A 21,301-nucleotide genomic window follows, 5' to 3' on the forward strand; every position below is an offset into this window, starting at 1 on the left:
GATATACTTGAGCTTTTTCTAAGTGAATTTGTGATACACTAAAACGGTGTTGGACTGGGGTTAGGTCATTCTGAATGCAGTTCAAAAAATTAAGAACATATAAGGCTTTTTGCAGTCTTTCGTGGGAGGTGTATCCCATCCCTACACTGCCCCTTTTTTGTTTTAACAGCATGGACTTGAGAGTACTGTGGGCCTGTTCAATTGCAAGGAGTTTCTCTCCTCTGCCGCTCCCCAATTTCTTCCTCATCTGTTAACTGTCAGACTCTTTCTCCTCATCCTCATCATCGTCCTTTGCACTGGCCTCAGATTTATCTGAGGATTCATGAAGCAGAACGTACTCCCTGCTGCTGAACCCAAACCTGAGCACATCCTTCTCCTTCAGTTCGCAGTAGCGCTGGGGCTCGATGCGCTGGTTGTTGAGGGAGGTGCCGCTCCCCGAGCCCAGGTCGGTGATGTAGGGCCTGACCCTGCGGCCCGCGGTGCCGTCAGCTCGGGTGTACTCCAGCAGCCGGTACTGGAAGACGGCGTGCTGCCTGGAGCAGGAGGGCTGGTCGATGGGGATGTCGGCAGTGCGGCGGTGCCGGCCCAGCAGGTACGCGCTCTGCCTGTGGATGTGCAGCACCGGCAGGAGCTCCTCGTTCCTGAAGGGGTACAGGCGCCAGCGCGTCTGGGGGATGCGCGCCTCGGGGGGCTCGCTGTACGTGATCACCAGCCCCCGGAACGTGTTGGCGTCCTCCAGCAGTGCCCCGGACAGCTCGAAGCTTGGCTTCTCCTTCTTCACAGCAGCTTTTCCTTTGGGTTTGCTCTCGGACTGGTCGCCGCTGCCCTCGGTGCCCTGCCGGTGCTCTCGCCTTCTCTCACTGCAGAGCTCCCTCTCTGCCTGCTGCTCCGGCAGGCTCTGCATGTCCCGCTCATGGCCGCGAGCTCCCGGCCCGTCACTGGGGTTCTTTCGGTCCGAGTGCTCCCTGTGCCTGTCCCGGTCACCGCTGCCGCACCGCCGCCGCTCCTGCTCTGACAGGCGTCTCTGGTTCCGCTCCTCGTTCCCCTTGCCACAGTGATGCTCTCGCTCCTGCTTCGCCCTCACGGCGCCGGGCTGCGGCTGCGGCTCCTCCGCCGGGAGCGGCTCCTCCGCCCGGAGCGGCTCCTCCGCCGGGGTGCCCCGCTGCCGCGGCTCTCGGCCGTGTCCTCATGCGGGGCGCCGGGCACGAGAAGCCGCTCCCGGCCGGCCCCGCTCCATCTCCCGCTCCCCGTGGCACCGAAACTGCGGGAAAAACAAAAACCCTCCAACAACGTTCTTAGTGTTAAAGAATCGAGGCCAGAAATATCTGGCCAGGATGTGCAACAGAAATAATTTCATCCACACATAGCCCGGGTGTGTAGAGAAAATCATTCTATGACTCATGAGTTTTACGAAATTTTGCACATATTTTATACAGTCAAAACGCCATAGAAATTCATTGGTTCGATGTTCATTGGTTCCAGGTTACGTAGTTCTTAGTACTTGGTTTCCTATTGGGTACAGATCTCTCTCTGCCTCCGATGTTAATTAGGTCCTCATTCTTATCTCTCCCAGGCCAGGTGTCTCCGACCATGCCAGGGGTGTTGTGTGGAGTTGATGTTCCTTTGATGGCCTTTAATCGCCGTTGCTGGCTGATATCTTTTGTGTATCTTCTGTGTTATTCCCAGTCTGTTGAGATGTTAAACTCATCAGGCCTCATCTAGTGGAACAATGTCTTGGAAAGAAACCCCAGCTACTCTGTGTTCCCTTTCCCTTCCCTTAATTCAGTTCCCCTCCAAAATATTTCCAGTTGCAAGAGACGAGCCAAGTGTTCTGTTGGATGTGGGGATTGCCTGGAAGGGAGAGGGAAAAGCTTGGACTGAGTTCTTAGAGCCTTGGGGTGGGGAGGGAGAATTCTGGAATGCAGGGAGGCCACGTTGGCTCCCACAAGTTGCTGGTGAATAGTGACCAGCCGAGCCCAGGTCGGGGGAGCTCGTGGAGCTGGGACCCTCCTGCCCTGCGCGGCTGCACTCGGAGTTAATAAATATTGGTGCATAGTGGTGGTTATGGGGCTTTCTGTCCTCCATCACCACCTCTTGAAAACAGAAGTACTGTAAAGAAGTTTCTGGGTTTCCCTTGAGATGTTTCTTCAGCAACGCTGATGCTGTTATTATGTTTTGTTGTTTAGTTTTCTGTGTAAATACACACCCGAAAGGTGGTTTTTGTTTTAAGTATCTGTTCCCCCAAGTCATTTGTTGCTGGATGGGATCAGTGAGAGACATAGAGAATGACTGTGACAGCAAACTGTGAATTCAAGAGAGTGAGTGTGAGGGCCCAGACTTGTTCCAACACCAGCCTGTGTCACAGCCACACTGAGCCAGGAGCTGCACTTGAGCTGCTGAATTTGCTCAGAAGCTGCTGGAAGGGAGGTCAGGCCTTGGTGCTGTGGGATGAACCTGTGGAACAGGGAGGTGCTTTGCTGGAGTGAGCAGGTACCTTGTGTGAACCATGTAGGTTCAAGGTGTTACCTCTGCTCACTGGATTCAGATTCTCCTTCCTTCTCTTCATTTTTACTTGAAAAAATTGCTTCTGAATAATTCTGTGAAGCTTCTGTCAGTACCACAGGTCCCACAGAGCTGATGCTGGAGGAGCATCAGCCTGTCCCTTCATGCTCGGAGGAAGGGAAGGTGCGCTGAGGTGTGTGGGCTCAACTCCAGCCCTGCCCGCCTTAGATCAGGCTGAATTTCCAGCTGGCATTTTGGCAGCTTTTCTGTCCTTCAGACACTTTACACGAAGAGCAGGTTAACTGTGCCCCAGAGCTCATGATCCTGCCAGACACATCCAGTGCTTAAACGCTTTTCTCTTCTGGGGGTGGAGGCAGCTCGTTTGTATCTCTGCATGTGACTCATAAAGTAATCGGACTTCTGGTTATGGTCAGAAAACTCAGTTTCAATGCCTGTTACTCCGATACCCTTCTCGTTTCCAGCCTGTGTTCCTCCTAATCCTGCACTACCACTGCTGCAGCCTCAGTGTGATGAGTTATAAGTGGAAATTTCATTTCCATAGCCTCTAAAGTTTACTGTTTTAATGAATGGGGAAGAATCATGCTAATTATTTGCCACACAATCAGTGATCTTAATGAAGTAAGATTTATACAGACTCAATGGGGTGTTTTGAAATCAGTGTTCTGAAAAGAACCACTGGTTTCATGTCTTCCGTAATGCTGTAGGTAAATGGTGTTTGCTGCCCTGGGTCCTCGTGCACAGAGTGTTTTCACGTCCCTGCGACAATCCCGGATTCCTGCTGGGAGAGGGACTGGCTCTTGGTTCTCACCCACTGAATGCACTAAAGCCTCTTCCAAGGTGATTAATCAGAGTTTCTGTGAGTGAAACAAGCAGTTGGATCTGTGCTCACTGCCGTGACGTTGGGCCAGGCTGGGGGGTCTGTTCTCCCCAGCTGCTGCAGGGCTTTGGGGGCTGTCCCCGTGTCCCCTCTCCCTTCAGCCAGCTCGGCACCAGTCAGAGGCTGTCAGGGTTACACTTCAGCCTCCCGAAGCCAGCGCACACTCGGGCTGGGATGTACGTGGAGCCCTCGGTGACGCTGAGCTCGTGACCCCGACCCCACATGAGCACTGGCGACAAGGCCTGAGCGTGTCCTCAGTGCAACGCAGCAAAACCGGGCGAGATCTGCTTAATTGCTGAACTCAATCACTCCAAAGTGGTAATCGGTTACTTTAACTCAGCTTCCACCAAAGACTTTTGTGTTGGGGAGTTGAATATTTGTGGGTTTTTGTTTCTTTCCTCACGGTGTTTAATCGATGCCTTTGAGCACACTGACAGACCCCAAAGCATTTTTACAGTAGTATCATGACAGTGAAATCCTGTTCCAGTTCTGAAACACATTCCTGAAACCTGATCAGCTGCATTAGTGTTTCTAGAAATAACCCACGGCCTGTAGTTTCTGTTGTAGGTGGGTAAATACCCTCACACACACCTAGAAATACTCCCTGTGAAGTTAGAGGGAGAATGTGATCCAGTGTTCCTGATCCCTTGCTTCCAAAGGGATGGGGTGGGAGGGCAGGGGGCTGGCTCTGGTGTGGGATGCATCCTACACACCGAGTCTGGTGGGAGAAACTCCTTTGTGTCCACGTGGAGCTGGGAGTGTCCGTGGTCCCCACAGCGACTCACAGAGCCCCACAGTGACTTGTGTCCCAAGGGCCGCGTTCTCCCTGTCCCCCTGGCACCTCTGCCTGGCAGATCCCTGGGCTCAAGTTTTGCACTCCGGTTGGGATCGTCTGTTCCTGGTAATCATGAAGAAATGTTCCACTTGTAAACTTATGTACATTTTATTAAAACTGTATCTGATGACAACCACCGTCTCCATTGTGCCTTCCTTCTCCCCTCCCCGTGGAAAATACTTCTGCTGCATACAGGGAATCTGGGTTTTAATGAGTTCTTCCTACCTAAGTACTGAACTGAGTCTGGCCCTGCTCTTTTATCTGGCAGCTGTAAAGTCAAACTGATCTTGCTGCTTTAAGCAGAGGATATTTCGGTTTATATCCAGTTTATATTCCAGAGAGAATCCTTCCCATCCAGGGCAGCGCTGCAGCTGCAGGCAGCACAAAGCCCTGAGCCCTCCCTGCAAAGCCTCAGTGGTGTTAATGCAGTGCTGGTGCAGCTGGACACCTGGGCACGGGGAGACGTGGAGGCTCACTGTGTGCTAATTAAACGTGTTTTTCTGTAGCATTCAGCTGCCAAGACTTTGTTAGTGCAAAATATTATTTGGGCTTTGCTGCACTTCCTAATTTCATTTCTGTCTTGGTGTGTCCATTGAGAGAGACTTTGTGCTGCCTTGTGGCTCTGCACAACTCCCTGATTGGAAGGGGCAGCCAGGGAGGGTCGGGCTCTGCTCCCGGGGAACGGGCACAGGAGGAGAGGGAACGGCCTCAGGCTGGGCCGGGGGACGCTCAGGGTGGACAGTGGGGAAATTCCTTCCTGGAAAGGGCTGCCCAGCCCTGGCACAGCTGCCCAGGGCCGTCCCCGGGGGGATTTACCGGCCGCGTGGATGTGACACTCGGGAACACATCGGGAGCAGTGGCGGCCCTGGCAGTGCCGGCAGCGGCTGGGCTCGGTGGCCTCGGTGGCCCCAGTGGGCTCGGTGGCCCCGCTGGCCCTGGTGGGCTCGGTGGCCCCGGTGGGCTCGGTGCCCCGGTGGCCCCGGTGGGCTCGGTGCCCCGGTGGGCTCGGTGGCTCTGGTGGGCTCGGTGGCCCCGCTGGCCCCGGTGGGCTCGGTGCCCCGGTGGGCTCGGTGGCTCTGGTGGGCTCGGTGGCCCCGCTGGCCCCGGTGGGCTCGGTGCCCCGGTGGGCTCGGTGGCTCCGGTGGGCTCGGTGGCCCCGCTGGCCCCGGTGGGCTCGCTGGCCCCGCTGGGCTCGCTGGCCCCGCTGGGCTCGCTGGCCCCGGTGGCCGTTCCGTCCCGACCGCCTCCGCCATATGAGGGGCCGCTGTCCCCCTCAGGCGCTGCCGCCAGGGGGCGCCGCCGTGCCCGGGCCGCCAAGGAGCGGCCCCGAGGAGCGCCAAGATGGCGGCGGCGCGGCGGCTCTGCGCGGCGGCGGGGCTGGGCGGGCGGTAGGTGACCGCGGGGCCCGCGGCTCCCGCTGCCCCGGCACGGCTTTCTCCCGGAGGGAGCTCGGCTTATTCCTGGAGGGGGCCCCTCTCGCCCCTTCCCCGCGCGACTGAAAGGGGGCCGTGTCGCAGTTAGCGGCACCGCGACCTCCAGGGCCGCCCCGGGTGCTCCTTGCTGTTCCCCTTCCTTTCTCCACCGCGGACGGGGGTGACGCTTCTTCATGGCGGGCAGCGAGAGGCGGTTTCTCCTTCTCAGCCCTTTCCAGCCCCGAGCTGGTAGTTCCTCCCGACACGCAGCTCCTGAGGAGTGCTCAGCCCTGCACACCCGGGGAGAGCCGTGAGGGGTAATTCCCCAAGTAGCCGGCTCAGGATCCTTCAATGAGGGGTAATTCCCCACACACCCGCTCAGGACCCTGCAGTGAGGGGTAATTCCCCACACACCCGCTCAGGACCCTGCAGTGAGGGGTAATTCTGCACCCCCACGTGTGCACAAGATCAGGCAATGAGGAGCTGTTACACCCCCCCACTCCTGTATCTTCAGGGCCACGAAATAAGAGGAAGTTCCTCCCCCATAATTTGCACAAGATCAATCAGTAAGGGGGACGCTGTGCCGCTGGGCACACCTGCTCTGTGCTGAGCACTGTAAAATGGGATATAATCATTATTAGCTAAAGGGAGAAAAGCGAACTTCTGGGGAGCCTTCCTTACCCATCCTGTTGTGGTTTCTACCTGCTCCCAAACCCACAAAAGCAAGCAAATAACAGGATTTAGACCGTTTCTGTGTTCATGTGTCCTGCCCTCACGGCAGGGATGTTCATTTCAGGAGACAAAGCTTCTCTCCTGTTCCATGCTTGAGGCTTCTGGGCCTCTGTGCAGTGCTTGTGTTCTGCCCCATGACCCCAGAGAGAACCAGCCTCTTACAGAACAGCCCCTGCAGATGGTATTCACTTAGTTTACCAGCTTTCCCCCCTCATAGTTGGTAAGGAGGAGAGGAACCAGATAATAATTGATCCTTAGTATGTAATAATTAGTCTGTGACATGAAGTGGGTTTTGTTTTCATTTTCTGATGTTCGCTTTGCTTTGAAATACCCGGATGCTGTTGGCTGTGCATACAGTTACAGAAATCAGGTATTCACAGCTGTGAAACTGAAACCTGTTACTCCCATCACTCTGTCTTGCTTTTCCTTTTAATGTTTTTTTCCTTTTTCCTCGCTGCTCTCCCCCCTTTACTTTTGCCTGAGCCAATGACACCACCCCAGGTGTGTCTTGCTGAGTCCCCGGGGCTGCTAAAAGCATCTGCCATACTCTTTCTTTGGGACAGTGCAAATGTGGAATTTGGAAATTGTTAGTAAAGTTATTTTTCTCTAGGTTCTGTCATATGCTGTTAAAAGATCATAATCTGACAACTCGACAGCCTTTCCACCAACTTCTGCAAAAGAAGCCATCTCTTCCATCTGCTGTGTGGCATCGTGCAGGTAAATACCTGCAGTTAAAAATTAACAGATGAGCATGTTGTGGGTTTTTATGTCCCATGGCAATGCTGAAAGTTTGCTGTTCATTCTGAGTGGTAACAATTCCTGGGTGGGTTGTAATGCAGTGCTGACCATCCAGATAGAGCCCAGGAAGGCTGCAAGTGAAGCTTTTCATTCTCAGAGCTTCAATATTTTCTCTTTTGAATTTTCCTGCTCTTAAACATGCATCCATGTGTGGTGCATTGACAGGATTCTCCATTAATGTTATCCATAATTTGGTGTTACCCTGAATTTGAGGTTGAGTTTGTTGTACCTGCCACGTGTTTGATAGGCTGCAATGCTCAGGAAAGGAAGAAAAATAAAAAAAAAACCTGTGAAACTTGGTACCACAGAAAACTTTGTGCTTTTGCAGATTTAACAACTGCCCCTCAATGCTGGAGCAGAAAGAGTCTAAGACAAAAAGATTCTGCAGGTGCTATTGCATGGAATTAGTCACAGATGGAAATATCATTTAAATGATTCTACTCAGGCAGAAGTTTCTTCTTAATTTTAGTTTCAGAGTCTCATGCAGCTCGATGCTTTTTAGTAAATAAAAGCTAACAAAAGCAGCTAAGACAAGGTTCCTTTTATCATGCTGTCTCCTGTGAGATGATGTGCCCGTGTTTGCCAGTGTTCTGTGGCTCTGAAGGCTCTCGTGTTGTGTTTTAGAGCCTCATGGCTGCCCGGGCTGCAGTTCTCTGGAGCAGAGGGATCACCCTGGGCTTGCTGAGTAATCAGGACTTGACTTTCATTTAAGCTCCTTAGGTTTGATTGTATTACTTCTCTTCTTTGTTTTTGTCTTTCCAGTAAGAGGCATGTTTATTCAAACTCAGGACACACCAAATCCAAATAGCTTGAAGTTTATTCCAGGAAGGGAAGTGCTGGAATCGAGGACTATGGAGTTTTCTACACCAGCTGCAGCATATTGCTCACCTTTAGCAAGGTATTATTAAACACATCATCATTGGTTTGGGGGTTGGTCTGGGCTCTGTGTCTACAACTGATGCTTTTAAGCACAGCTTGGGATCATTCTGCTCCTCCTTAGGAGCAGCTTGCTTGGATTTGAGGTTTAGTGCTGCCTGAGATAAAAGCTGGGAAGGTTGGTTGTCTGTATTCCCTACAGCTCTGGCATGGCAGAAGGCACCACGGTCGGGTTCATGCAGTTGGATTGAGAAGGGGTTACAAGTCAGTATTTGTGAGCAGTTGTTGCATCGTCAGCGAGACCTCTGGCCCTGATTTCTCAAATTCATTCCCCTCAGAGCACTCTTCATGCAAGTAGTTACTTGGAAATCATGTAACTTCAGAACTGGGAAACAGTCAGTGAATAGCCTCCAAATACTCTCAAATAAATGCAGTAGCTCACTTTGGCAGGTGCTGGGGCTGAACTTCAAAGCCAGTGGATTTTTCCTTCAGTGAAGATTCGTGCTTTGCTCAAAGAAAGGCCCCTATTTTGGGCTGGATCTGTAACAGGTCTTGGGAGTGCAGCTTTCAGTAACCCAAATGCACAACCTGGAGTAAGAATCAGTTCATATGTCGTGGCATAGAAGGGGCTTGGAGCACCATCACAAGTCTCTGGGAGTATTTGGAAGCACCCATTTTGCATGTGTGTCACTGCTTTCACATCAGTCTCTGAAAACAAACTCTGTGTGTTCTGTGGGTGGAAGGGCTTCAGGCCAGGGGTGATACCCAGGAATGCTGCAGTGGGTTACCCCTGGAGATGCCAGGCCAAGGCAGCTTTATGCACCTTGGCAGAATTCTGTGCAAAAGCAGAAGCTGTTGGCCGTGGCATTCCCTCCAGGAGCTGGGGGGTTATCAAACACGCAGTTCTGATGTTTCCAGAGGTCTCTTGCAGGGCTGTTTGAGAGCAAACAGGATTTTTGCAGGCAGAGCTCCGTGACTTGCAGTAATAAATCCAATGTGAAAGGTTTCTGAGGACATCACAGCGTGTTAGCAGAGTGCTGAAGCTGTAGGATCTCATTGTGCCAAGGTGCATTGGGTTGCAGGGTGAAATCGACTGTCAGAAAGTGGCTTTTTGTTGTCATCTGTCTGCAAATAGACATTTCCATCCAAGATCATGTATGTGCTGCCATGTGTGCAGGGCAGACCAGCTTGGTTGTGTGTATTGTGCAGGTTCATGGGAAAAACTGCCTGCTCTGTGCATCACTAAACCCAGGTTACAGTTTCTGTAAATGGGATGACTGTTTGTTTTAAAAGCGAATATTAGTTTTCCAAAGATTTAACAAAAGCTCCCTGGAGGAGAGGGAGGGAAGAAAATAATTTAATTTATTTCAGGTGGTTTGATACACTTGCATAATTCCATAGTTTAAGTAATTTCAGAATCCAGTTGATTTAGTGGTGTAAACACTCAGTGCACATACAGCTGTTTCATGTGCAGAAATTCTTTCGAGTGGGTATTGTGAAATCACTTTTATCATTTTCCAGGACACATGCTTTTGTGGTAAGATTTCTGATTCCTTCATTCATTGCATTTTTGATGTTTTCCAGTCTTTCAAGAGAACATCCTTTTTCTCCCCGTAATTACAAAAACCACAGCCTTACACTGTATTTACCTGCATCAGTTTTAATTATTTTTTTTTTTCTTTTGATGCAATTGTTGTGTTTTCATTAACCATATTGTTAATTGTTAAAATTAAAACTCAATTTGTTAGATTGGGTGCATTTTTGCCTTTTATTTTTTTTTTCTTGTTTCCTTAACAGACAGTTATTCCGGGTTGAAGGAGTTAAAAGTGTTTTCTTTGGACCAGACTTCATCACAATCACCAAGGTAAGCAGAGCAGAGGTTTGGCTGTGCTAGAAGATGAGCTGTCTGGAAATGGCCATCGAGCAGATCCAGCCAGGCTCTTGGACAGGCACGGTGGAAGATCCAGAGGCTGTGTCCACAAGTGACTAAAGGGAGCTACCTTTAATAGAAAAGAAAATGAATAACTGCAGTGTGTGGCTGAGCACTGGAGGGGGCTTCCCAGTGAAGCTGTAGATTCTTTGGTCTTGGAAATGCTCAGCATTGGACTGGCTGAAGCCCTGTGCCCGTGGTCAGCTCGGAAGTTGGCTCTGTGTGGAGCAGGATTGGGGCTGGGTGAGCTGTGGACACGTCCCAGAGTCGCTGTAGGACCAGGATGAGGTGTGTTTGCACAAGGTGTGGGGCCTGTGGCACCAGAGATAAGGGGTTATGTAGGAGCTGGGCAGTGAGAGTGCAGGGCAATTCAGGGAATGATAAATTGGTAAATTGATAATCTTGAGTCTCTGAAACAGTTGGTAAAAATATGTGTCCAATAATAACTTATTTTAGAGACTTCCACACCTTTTTAGCTAATGCTTTAAAAGCATTGCTTGGCTTGCAGACAAGGAGACCTTTCTTTTGACTGTCACAAATTGAGTCTGACTAAGCTTCTTTGGCAAAGCTGGACTTGACAGAACTATGAAGTCCGACCTATGCATCAAATGTGAGAGTCCATGAGGGTATTTTTAACATCAGAATCTCTGTGTAACTCAGCAGCAGCAGGCAGGTACTCTTTTTCATTGGTTTTTTTTCCCCTCTTTTGATTCTCACAGGAGAGTGAAGACCTGGACTGGAACTTACTGAAACCAGATATTTATGCAACTATAATGGATTTCTTTGCCTCTGGCTTACCTGTGGTTACTGATGAGGCACCTAGGACAGACACAGGTAAATCAAATCTTCAGGGAGAGGCCAAGGTCTGCCTTTGGGTTTAGCTTTTGTGCCATCCAGAAGGAGCCTCCACTTCTCCCTCAGAAAAGCATGCAGGAGAATTTAAATAAAAAACTTGTTAAGATGAACTCAGGCAGGAATTTGTAGCCTGGAATTCTCTGTGTTCTGACTTGCACATTTTTCTTTTCCCAAGCTGCTTCAGAAGAAGATGATGAAGTTGTACTGATGATTAAGGAGCTGCTGGATACAAGAATCAGGTGAACAGGGAGCATTGCTGCTGGATGAGTGAGTTAGTCTTGGGGTTTGGGTTTATTTAGGGAACAGTGCGTTTTCTTTGGGAATGTGATTTCATGGTTCGGCACCTGGTGTGGAGGGGTTCGAGTGCAGAACTGGCCAGGGTTGGGAATGCTGTTCAGTTGAAAACTCTCTCTGGTTTTCCTGTTGAAGCTCCTGTGCTGAGCAGAGTCCTCTTTGCTGAGTGACTTCAGAGCAAGACCTGGGCTTGCTCTCCACAGTGCCTTTGACAGGTCCATGGTTTTAATCTGGCTGCTTTTAAGTGCTGGAAACAGCACAGGCTTTGCTTTTACAGGCACTTTTTTCTCTCTGTATTAATGTCTGTCTTAATTGTTCTTGTCCTTCCCTTCCAAGTATTCCAAAGCAGTTTATACTCCAAAGGAAAATTTCCTAGTGGAAAATGCTGGGCTTCCATGGATTTTGTCGTTGCATTCCGTTGTGATTTTAGTGGTGCTTTACCACAGCTTGAATTCGGAAGCTGGTGGTAACTAATGAAGTCTCAAGAGTGGCTGTGGATTGTGTTGTTTACCTGAAGAATATTTCTGTGCTCATTAATTGCCTTCCAAAGCGAACTGAAAGCAATAAATGACTTGACATTTGAGATGCAGGGGAAGATGTGTGATGTGTTTGCGATATCTGATGGTGACATCTTCCCCAGCTCACAAACTGCAGGAACCAGAAACTTGTTTGTGGGTCAAAATCATAGCAGTTATGATGAACTTGGGCCTTTGTATTTCTTTTTTTTTTTTTTAGTTGCCGCATTTAAAGTGATATCACTTAATTTAAAAATTTGTTTATCTCAGAGCTGACACATGGTGCTGGCTGATTTTCCTGAGAAAGGAAGAAAAGTAGAAATAAGCTGTAACATTTTCCCAAACATCTGTGCTAAGTGTTGAAGCCAGAAGCCAAGTATAAAGTTGTATAAAGCTGTGACAGTAATGTTCATGCTCCTGCCGGGTACCTGGTTGTTTAAGCTCGCTGGAGTGTGTCAGTCCTTGATTTCCGAGGGGCCTTTCATAACAGGCACAGAATTTCTGCCCAAAATTCTGGTTTTCCCACCTTTTCTTTCATTTCCTCCCCCAGTACCCATCAATGGACCAAGAAGCTGTTGATGAGAATACCAGCAGTGATGTATCTTCCTTCATTTTACAGCAGGGTAGTTCTCAGAAGTTATACATAAACCAGGCTACACATAGAGCATTTATTGTCCAGCAAATCAGAATTAAATGCAGAGGAGTTGTCAGAAGGTGCAGGATGGGGGGAATGTACATCTGAAAGGTCCTGCAGTGTGTCAGAAAGTTAATTCAAGTAAGAAAAATGGAATTTTAAATCATGATCTTTGGCCTTCTGGAATGGAGATAATTTGCTGTGGTGAGTTAATAAATGTGTCAGGTTCACAGATTTTTCTGTTAGGACTGTAGTTCTCAGAGAGTTATTTTGGAAATCAGTATAAAGAGCTTCTGTTAAGAGTAACTTGATGGTTTTAACTTGGTCTGGAAAAATGTTGCTATGGGGACAGAGCTACAGTGCTGGGCATTTGTGGCTGGCAAAGGGAGAGCAGGCTGCAGAAATGCTCACGGCACTGGGGTGAGCTTATCAGGAGCTGGTTCCTTCACCCCTGAGCAGGATTAAGCTTTTATAGTTGGAGCTATTTTCTGTCCTGCGTAAATTGTGGAGAACTGCATATTTATTTATGGAAGCAGGGCTTCTTATCACAGGTGACAGCTGCGCTGCATCCTGTTGGGGGTACACGCCCCTGTTGTATTGGCAGTAACTGAGGCAATTTTTGCATGTGGAGAGGGCCTCCAGGCAAGCCAGGGTGCCTGTGCAGGCTGGATCGAGCTCTGCTCCAGGGTATTCACTCTCCACCCTAAAGTTTCAGTGATTCCTTCATACACTGCTGCATTCATTGCAATAATGTTTTGCCTACTGTCCTACAGAGAAAGTTTCTATGTTAGATAGTCCAACACAGTAGGAGTTGTTGGAAATGTGAACCAGGTAGTTGTAGAGAAATACTGACTAAATCCCTCTGTCTTGACAGTTTTTGTGAGTATTGAGTGTTGCTTTACTGAGGGGTTTTGGAAGGATCCGTGTTTCAGCTCTACATGCCTTAGGCTGAATATTGTGTTCCGTCAGGCCCACAGTGCAAGAAGATGGTGGTGATGTTATTTACAAAGGCTTTGAGGATGGGATTGTGCAGCTGAAGCTGCAGGGTTCGTGCACCAGCTGCCCCAGTTCCGTCATCACCCTCAAGAACGGGATACAGAACATGCTCCAGTTCTACATCCCTGAGGTCGAAGGCGTCGAACAGGTGGGCTGGGGAGAGATCACAGATGTTTTCTTTTCAGTGGAAAAGGAGCTCTTTATCCCTTTCCAGCAGGAACAGGTTGGCAATTAGGGAAAACCAGGGATGTAGAGATGCAGGTTTTCCAAGTCAGAAGCTGTATCTTGGCAAAGATGGAGAACTCTGCAAGGTCCTGTACCAGCCCGTGGGCTGGGACTGCCTGGCCGGGGAGCAGCCCTGGGTGCTGTGGGTGCCAGGCTGGCCTGAGCAGCAGCAGTGGCCCTGGGCAGGGCTGGCTGATCGCATTGGCAGCGGGAGAGGGAGGAGACCCCTCGCTGGACTCCCCCCGGTGTGCCACACCCCTCCTCTACTGAGGAGCCCAGAGCTGGACACAGTTGTTTGCTGTTACCTTTGTGCTTTGGTGACTTGATGTGATAAAAAGCAACGAGCTTTGTCCCTTGAAATGCAGATTCTTTGGCTTTCTCATGAAGTACCTGATCTCTGGAGTGATTGTTTCCATGGCCTTTATGGTAACTTGACCAGCTCCTATAATTAAAGCACGTTTCCTCCTGGCATTTTGGATTGCCAGTTTTTCTTACCTTCCTCATGAGCCCATTGTCGTTCAGTGGTGTGGAATAACTGCTGTTCTCCTTGGGCCCAGCAGGGATTTAATGTAATAAATCGTGCAGGACTGAGAGCTTAAACTGTTTATCTAAACCACTTCTGGATTTGATTTCAGGTTGTTGACGACGATGATGACGTGGAGAAAGAAGCAAATTCTACTTGAGCTTCATCATCTGTGGCCAAATAAGCATTTACCTCCTCATGTATGTAAACCATCTTTGTGCTGAGGAACAACCAAATCTGCCTTGTCAGAAAAATAGTTGTACTTACAGTGAGAATGTACCACCAGTTTAAGCAGTTCATCCATTAATTTATTAAATGCCCTGTATTACAAAAAAAATCTTTTGTTCTACTTTGTGCTATGTCTTTACAAAGAAATGGTGGGCTCGGAAAACGGTGATGTGTTTCTGTATTGTTTTTTCATACAGAAACTTCAATACTGAAAAAAAAAAGAAGGCATAAGTTTCTTGACTTTTTTTGTGCAATAGCAATATTAAATATTTATTCCCCCAACTCTGGGACTGACAGGACTCTCTGTCCTTACTCTGTAAATGGGAGCTTCAGGAATGTTAATTTTATCAAGTCTTGTTAAAAAGCTGCTGATTCCTATCAAATTTTTGTGTGTGAAAGATAACCTGTAACATCAACTGTTCATTTTGGAGGATGTAACACTGCCATGGCTGTGGAAAGTTACCACTGTGCAAACAATAGCAACAGAAACAAAAAACGTTTGTTATAAAAATCGTATCTTCTAAAGTAAATGTTAGAAAAGAATGATTCTTATCAGCTTCAGTAAGTACAGAGACTAATTAGCTCATTTAGAAGTAAAATTGTTCAGCCACCATTAGTGGTGTGTTTAAACATGCAGCAGCTGATTTCTCGGTGTAATTCTCCACCACGGGGGGAAGGTGCAGTGCTGGAGGGCACGGACTGCCTGTGCAGGATGGCAGAGGGAAGGAGGGACTGTGTTTGTGTCTGCTCCTGCCACATCCTGTTTGCTCTCCGGCCTCGTACCTTGGCTGCCTCTGCAGGGCGACGTGGCAGAGCAGGGCTCCTTCCAGTCCTGCACACTATGGAAGAGAAATATTTGTTGTTCTGACATTGAAATACTTAAATGGGGCTTTGCAAGGAGCTGTGTTTACTTTCGTGGGTAGGAATGATTTCTTCCTGGTGCCTGGCTTCAGCAGATGGCTTTGTGACCAGGAATTCTGTTCCTACTGGAAGATGGGGAAATGGAAGAAAAATCAGGGTGTGAAGTCAGCCCTTCCCAAGTGACGGGGGAGAGAAGCACTGAGAGCAGGATGGGAGAGCGCTGCTCTGCACGCTCCAGTCCCGAGATACCTCCCTTGGCTTGTCCCGGTGTGTCCTCACTGTGGAAGAAAGGCCGGGAGATGGCTGTGTGCTGGCTGCAGGCTTCTAATGTTTCTGAGATCCGGTGACCTCACTGCTCTGTGTTCAGCCAGGTTCTGGCAGCAACTTCAAAATACTCCCCGTCCGGGTTCTTTTATGTGTCCTGACATTGTGGGTGGTTTTCCGTGCTTTTTAAGGAAATATTTCTTTATTGACTTTTTAGTGTAATACAAAGTTGAATGAATGGCATTTTTCTTAAGGCATTGCTCTCTTTTGTAGCCTTCGGCTTTTAATAAGTTTCCAAGCAGGGTTTGACGGTGGTGGTTGCAGACAGACAGCATCACTGAGCTCTCCAGCTGCACGGATGTCACTCCTTGGTCAGTTACGCCTGTCCCAGTTTGCTTTGCAGATTCATCTTAATGGTTTCTTTCTCTTGCTTCTGAATAGGTGCTGTTATAGAACAGAGTAAGAAACCAGAGGCCAGGCCACGTGGATTGGGGAGGGATGCACCCCGTGCCAGGGGGGTCCGGGAGCCTGACGGGGCCGCTTGTTCTCTGCCCGAGCCCGGAGCAGCCCTTGGGCGCTCAGGGTCGTAACTCGGTGATCTCCAAACGCTGACTGCTGCGGAAAGGCCTGGGGATGATCCCGTGGGTGCAGCTCCTGCCTGGCATCAGTGGGAATTACCGGGGGGGGAACATCTCCCCTCGGCTGTCTGGGGTTGAGAATTACCGGGAAGGGTCTGGGAACGAGCACCCCCCCGCCTCGGATCTGGGGGCTGGGAATTCTGGGGAAGGGTCCGGAAAAGGGCAACACCCCCGAGGGTCTGGGGGCTGGGAATTGCCGGGGAGGCTCAGGGAACGGGCCTATCCTCCCCCCCCCGGTATCTGGGAATTACGGGGAAGGGTCTGGGAACGGGCTCCCCCCCCCCCCCCCCGCCCCAGGGCTGGGAATCACCGGGGGCGCTCAGGGAACGGGCCCATCCCCATGTCCCGGGTGGTGCTTCCGCCGCCCCGTGCCCGGTGCCGGTCCCTCGGGGCAGGCGGAACCCCTTTGTCCGCCCGGCCCCCCGCCCGCGGCGGACGCGGCTCCGGCAGCGGCTGCCACGTCCCGGGCCGGGCGGGCGGGGCGGCGGCGGCGCGGCCAATGGCGGGCGCGGCCGGGGCGGGGCGGGCTCGGGCCTGCGCTGGGCCCGGCGCGGGGGGCGCGGCCCCGGCGCCACAGACAGCGCGGCCGCGGACCGGGGAGCACCATGTGCGGTAAGCACCGGGCCGGGGGGACCGCGGGGCCCGGGCCGGCCCCGAGCCGGCGGGAGGAGCCGCCCGGGCGGGCGCTGTGAGGCCGCGGCACGGCTCCGGCCGGGCGGAGAAGGAGGGCAGCGGCCGCTGCCGCCACCCCGGCTGTGGCGAGAGGAGCCCCGGCCCCGTTATCCCGAATGCCGGCGCCGCGGGGAGGCGGCTCGCGCCGTGTCAGTGACCTAAAGGGCGAATTGTCCCCAGGCTGTAGCGGATGTGGCGGCAGTGGACAAAGGGCCGGTGCCCCGGGCTGTGCGAGCCCCCGCAGCACCGAGCGCGGGCGGCTTGCGCCCTGTGCCGCTGGAGACACCCTGCCCGGGGCCGGGGCTCCCAGCCGTGGCTCCGAAAGCCCCGGGTGACACGGGAGCCCCGGTGCACGGCACGTACGGGTGGGAAGGGGCGCTCCGGTGGCGTTTCCGGACGTGGCTCTGGTCCTGTCGGAGTCACCACTCCCACTCCGGGTGCCAAGTGGTGGTGGTGGTGTTTTTGTTTAGGCGTTACAACTCGTGATAATTTGTTTTCCACAGGTCGGTTTGGGTTGGCTCGGTGTGGGCTGGGGGGCAGAGGGGCCGTGGGTCCGGCCTGGCCCGGCTGTGCCGGAACCGTGCCCCGAGCTCGGCACAAGCCCGGGGTGAGCTCGGGCCGCCGGGGCTGGTTCTGGTTCTCCTGTGGCCGCTGTGCCTTCCACTGCGCTTCCCATGGCAATACAGCCACCCTGCCTCATCCTTTACACACAGGAATATCATTTATCCTTTCTCTTCCTCTTCCTATCCCGTCGTCTTCATGTTTTTCCATGGAAATTTATGCAACAGCGATCTATTGGATTTTCCTATCTTCTTTCCACACTGCCTTCTTTTTTTTTTCCGATATTTTTGTGTGAAAATTTATGCTCTAAGCGAGACTGTGGGTTTTACACTTAATGTGCAAGTTGCCATTTCTCTCATTGTTTTTGTGGGATGGAACCGGCATTGCCTTCAAGCTGTCAAGTTGTGGAGTGCTGTAGAGAATCAATCAGAGACTCATACCTCAGCTCACATTTAACACCGTGTTAATTTGTGTTAAAAGTACAAAGCGGAGCAAAGCTAAGAATAGAAAGGATAATTATTATTATAAATAGCTTGCTGCAAGAATAGGGGATGGTTTTGGTGCCTCGTGCTTGCCTTATTTGAGATCCGGCCTTTGAAATGTGCAATATTAACATTCTGCTCTTTGTCTTTTTGGTCGTGATAAGCCCTGAAAATACCGGGCAGTTACTTAGTTGTGTTCAGGATTTAATGTGTTTCTCCCCTTTTTGATACAAGTGAAGTTCTTCTTGGATATTGAAACATTTTATGGAAAGAGTGAGAAAAGCATTAGGGTTTATTGTCTCTGGAGAGTCGGGGATGTATCCCGGAGTGAGAGTGACTTGTCTCTCCTCACTGAAGGGCTGCTGGTTTGTCTGGAGCAGAGAGCCCTGATTTCTCAGGCTGTGGCAGCTGCACGGGCCTGGTGTCGTGTTTGAGCCCTCAGACACAACATTTCTGTGATGGAGTTGTAAGTGGGGATGGATAAACATTGCTTTATCCTGCCATGCTGCCTGGTGGGTGCCCATCCACGTTCAGAGTCTTATCCAATTCACTTCACGTAGAGAGGCAGTGATTAAGATGAGTTTTAAAAGAAATAAGTATGACAATGCTGCTGCTGTTACCTGAATTCTCAGATACCTCAGTTTGTCACACTGAAGGGAGAGCTTCAGTTCACTTCATCAGCAACTTCCAGACTGGAATTATCAACGCAGTGTTTTCAGCCTGATGTTCAGGTTTGTGACCTTACGAAATCCCAAGATCTGACGGGCTTGTGCTGCTGGACAGGTAAAGGAAAGGAGCCTCAAAGTGCAGCTATCAATGCTGTTTAGATGTGCTGGGGGGTTGTTTCTGATAGTGTTAGTGAAAAATAGGGTTTGTCCTTGGTGTGTATCAGAAACTTGCAGTTTGAACACCTGGCCAGGTATGAATTGGATGTGCTTTGGTCCAAATGCACCAAACCAGTTCAATGGCATCTACAAACAGTTCAGGAAACAGGTTTTTCAAGGTAGCCAGGCTCGATAGACTGTTCTGTAAATCAGTAAACCTGTCATATGCCATGGCTGGTTTTTTAATGACAAAAAGGGATTGTAGAATTTAGGTCTTGGATTGTAGAATTTCGGTCTTGTTTTACTAGTGATTACTGAAGATAAAAATGGGCTTAGGAAAGACTTGAGTTTCTAGTTCTGGGGTAACATGTACATCAGTGGGGACATTCAGGCCTCCCACATCGGTGACACCTGGGTGTACCTGGTGTCTGCCTTGGAGTGGAGCATGGAGCAGTGGCTGTGGCCCAGAGTGAGCCCCTGGAATTGCTGCTCTGGTTGTTTACTCTCGACAGGAGAAATATCCTGCCCTTTTTAGCTGGAGAGGGAGCTGTGCGCGTGGGCAGCGAGAGAAGTGTCCAGTGGACAAATGTGGATCCCCACGGAGTGGATGTTTTTGTGTTTTGCTTTTTTCCCAGCCTGGAGGTGATGAATTGAGTGTCAGCTCTCCTCTGTGCAGCTCCCAGACATAACAATGACAGCGAGCTTGGGCCTGACCTTGTGCTCCTCAGACTGGGCAGAAAAAGGGATGTTTTGGTTCAGGGGTTGGCGCGTCCCTGAACGGCCAGGCAGCAGCAACAGGAGCTCCTCCAGTGGGGCTGAGCAGCAGTTCTGGGATAAGGGATTCCTTGGAATGGCCAGGTGGATGTACTGATAACAAGGTCTATGGAAATGAGTTAACAGTAATAGGGTAAAGGAATTTGGAAGTAAACCCTGCCTGAAGGCTTTTCTACTTTAGTAGGGAAAGGATTATGAGAAGCAATTCCTGAGTAACTTCATGGATCTGGAGAAGGTCATTTACCTGGAAGTGGTGATTCATTTCATTTGCCTGTGAATGTCCCATGAAATAAAAGAACCTGAGCTCCGAAAAAGCTCACAGGAAAATAAAGTTCTCAGAAAAAGTATTGTGACTGTCAGCTTTAGAAATCAACAACGTCCATTTGTTGAAAATGTTATTCTGTTAAAATTACCAACTGTTTATGGGGAATTCTTTATGCAGCTGGTGGTAAGAAGGCCTAGGATTTGTGCTTGAGTATTAGAAATCAGCTCTGTGAGAGAGTTGAGTGTCAGAAGCAGCTGAATGCCTGTTCTGGTGGTTCCCCAGGTAAAGTGTTTAAGGCAAACCTGCAGGAAAGGAAATGGTTTATATTCTAGATTATATTGCTCGAGGTATTTCACTTGAGAGAAATATATGCAGAATTTACTACTATGGATCTTAGCATGATTCAAGAGTTGTCTGATAAGCTGACATGCTTGGATTTATCTTTCCAGTCCACACGTGCAAGGTCCTGTGTCAGGTTAGTAGTTGAAATGTTTTATTATGCTGATTCTGAAGTGCATTCGTGTCAGTCCTGAGGTGTGTCAGTATGTTCCAGACAGGGGAGTTGTGTTTTCTGAGGCTGTCAGGTAGGAATTCCTGCGGTATCCTTGCTGCTCTCCTCTTGTAGCTGGGCCTTCACAATTGCAAACAGTGCAGCACGAGAAGGAAGTTCCCAGGGTTGTTTTTTTTGTTTCATGTGTATTTTGCCTCAAACAATGCCAGCTCGGGGCTCTCATCAAGGCAGAGTGATTAAGTGTCACGATATATCCTGGTTTTCTGGAGTGCTTCCTCTTGCTGGCTCGTTCTGCAGTGTTACAGAGGGCAGGCGTGACGTTCTTGCTGAAAGCACTTGCGTGGAAGGGCGTCTAAATGTGTACTGAAACCAAAACTCCTTGTTTGGGTCTGCCGGGGCCCTGAAACTCGCGGTGGGCTGGTTTGGGGAACATTCTGCTCAAAGCTTGTGCATTCTCAGCACCTGGCATCCAGGCTAGTGGTGCACCGTGTGGGACCCTGATGGGACTCCGTGGATTTGCCTTGGAATTCCATCCAAACCAACGTTTCCATTGAGTGATTTCAATGAACTGTCACTTTGATGGAGAAATTGTCACTTCTGAGAGGGCTCCTGACAAAGCTCTGTGCACTTGATGTCTTCTCATGTCTCGAGCTGTGTCGATTGATTTCAGTCTAAGCTCAGGGAGGGAGAGAGCAAGGCTTGAGCAGGGCGTTGTGACTCGGGGAAAACGTGTCTCTGGTGTGTGACAAAGGCCTTTGCTGGGCTGGGAGGTGGAGTTGGGTGTTCTGTGGCTGCATGAAGCGACCCTTTGTTCACTTGGAGTGAAAGGAGGGTTTTTGGTGAAGGGACATTGCGACACGTGGGCACCGTGGGGATCCCCGCTGCACAGTGACGCAGGTGGCACCCACGGCTCGAGGTCTAATTCCAGAGGAGGCTTCTCTCTTCAGAGCCCTGTTGGTGGCTGCTGGGAGAAGGAAACATTTTTCACAAATACTCTTAGGTCAGTGAAGTATAAAGAGCACTTTGCATCTTTTTTTCCTCATCAGTGTTTCTGTCGAGGGCAGTGGAACTGTACATGAAAGCGGGAGTGGTTACAAGGTGTGATTGCTCAGACATTCCTGAACGATCCAGTAGTTAAGAGACAGGAAAAATGCTGTTTGCTAAATGGGGATTCAAACTTTCCCCAGCTATGAAGA

At 50.2% G+C, this 21,301-nt stretch overlaps 3 protein-coding genes and 1 long non-coding RNA gene across 7 annotated transcripts in view; 2 read left to right on the forward strand and 2 right to left on the reverse strand.

The window, feature by feature from the left end:
* Window positions 1-235: 235 nt before the first annotated feature.
* LOC125319097 (smad nuclear interacting protein 1-like) lies at window positions 236-5,488 on the reverse strand. Its single transcript, XM_048290043.1, is given in 3 exon segments — window positions 236-1,092; window positions 1,095-1,261; window positions 5,052-5,488. Coding segments are annotated over 3 exon segments (1,446 nt in total). The 3' UTR covers window positions 236-250.
* Window positions 5,489-5,545: 57 nt separating this feature from the next.
* Window positions 5,546-15,631, forward strand: NFU1 (NFU1 iron-sulfur cluster scaffold). The gene is made up of 8 exons (XM_048290197.1): window positions 5,546-5,623; window positions 6,990-7,096; window positions 7,940-8,075; window positions 9,851-9,917; window positions 10,703-10,817; window positions 11,014-11,077; window positions 13,251-13,425; window positions 14,138-15,631. The coding sequence occupies exons 1-8, from the start codon at window positions 5,577-5,579 to the stop codon at window positions 14,183-14,185; spliced, it is 759 nt and encodes a 252-aa protein (XP_048146154.1). The 5' UTR covers window positions 5,546-5,576; the 3' UTR covers window positions 14,186-15,631.
* LOC125319157 lies at window positions 15,561-16,468 on the reverse strand. Its single transcript, XR_007200611.1, has 2 exons — window positions 16,327-16,468; window positions 15,561-16,036 (listed from the first exon to the last, which is right to left on the reverse strand). It is a non-coding gene; the product is annotated as an uncharacterized LOC125319157 (long non-coding RNA).
* Window positions 16,469-16,549: 81 nt separating this feature from the next.
* Window positions 16,550-21,301, forward strand: part of GFPT1 (glutamine--fructose-6-phosphate transaminase 1) — a 34,277-nt gene continuing 29,525 nt past the window's right edge. For all 4 annotated transcript variants that reach the window (XM_048290073.1, XM_048290075.1, XM_048290072.1 and 1 more), the window contains exon 1: window positions 16,550-16,628. In XM_048290073.1, coding sequence (XP_048146030.1) covers window positions 16,622-16,628 — 7 coding nt within the window. In that variant the 5' untranslated portion in view covers window positions 16,550-16,621. The remainder of the gene's footprint in view (window positions 16,629-21,301) is intronic.

The sequence above is a fragment of the Corvus hawaiiensis genome, chromosome 36 (assembly GCF_020740725.1).
Source record: "Corvus hawaiiensis isolate bCorHaw1 chromosome 36, bCorHaw1.pri.cur, whole genome shotgun sequence".
NCBI classification, from domain to species: domain Eukaryota; kingdom Metazoa; phylum Chordata; class Aves; order Passeriformes; family Corvidae; genus Corvus; species Corvus hawaiiensis.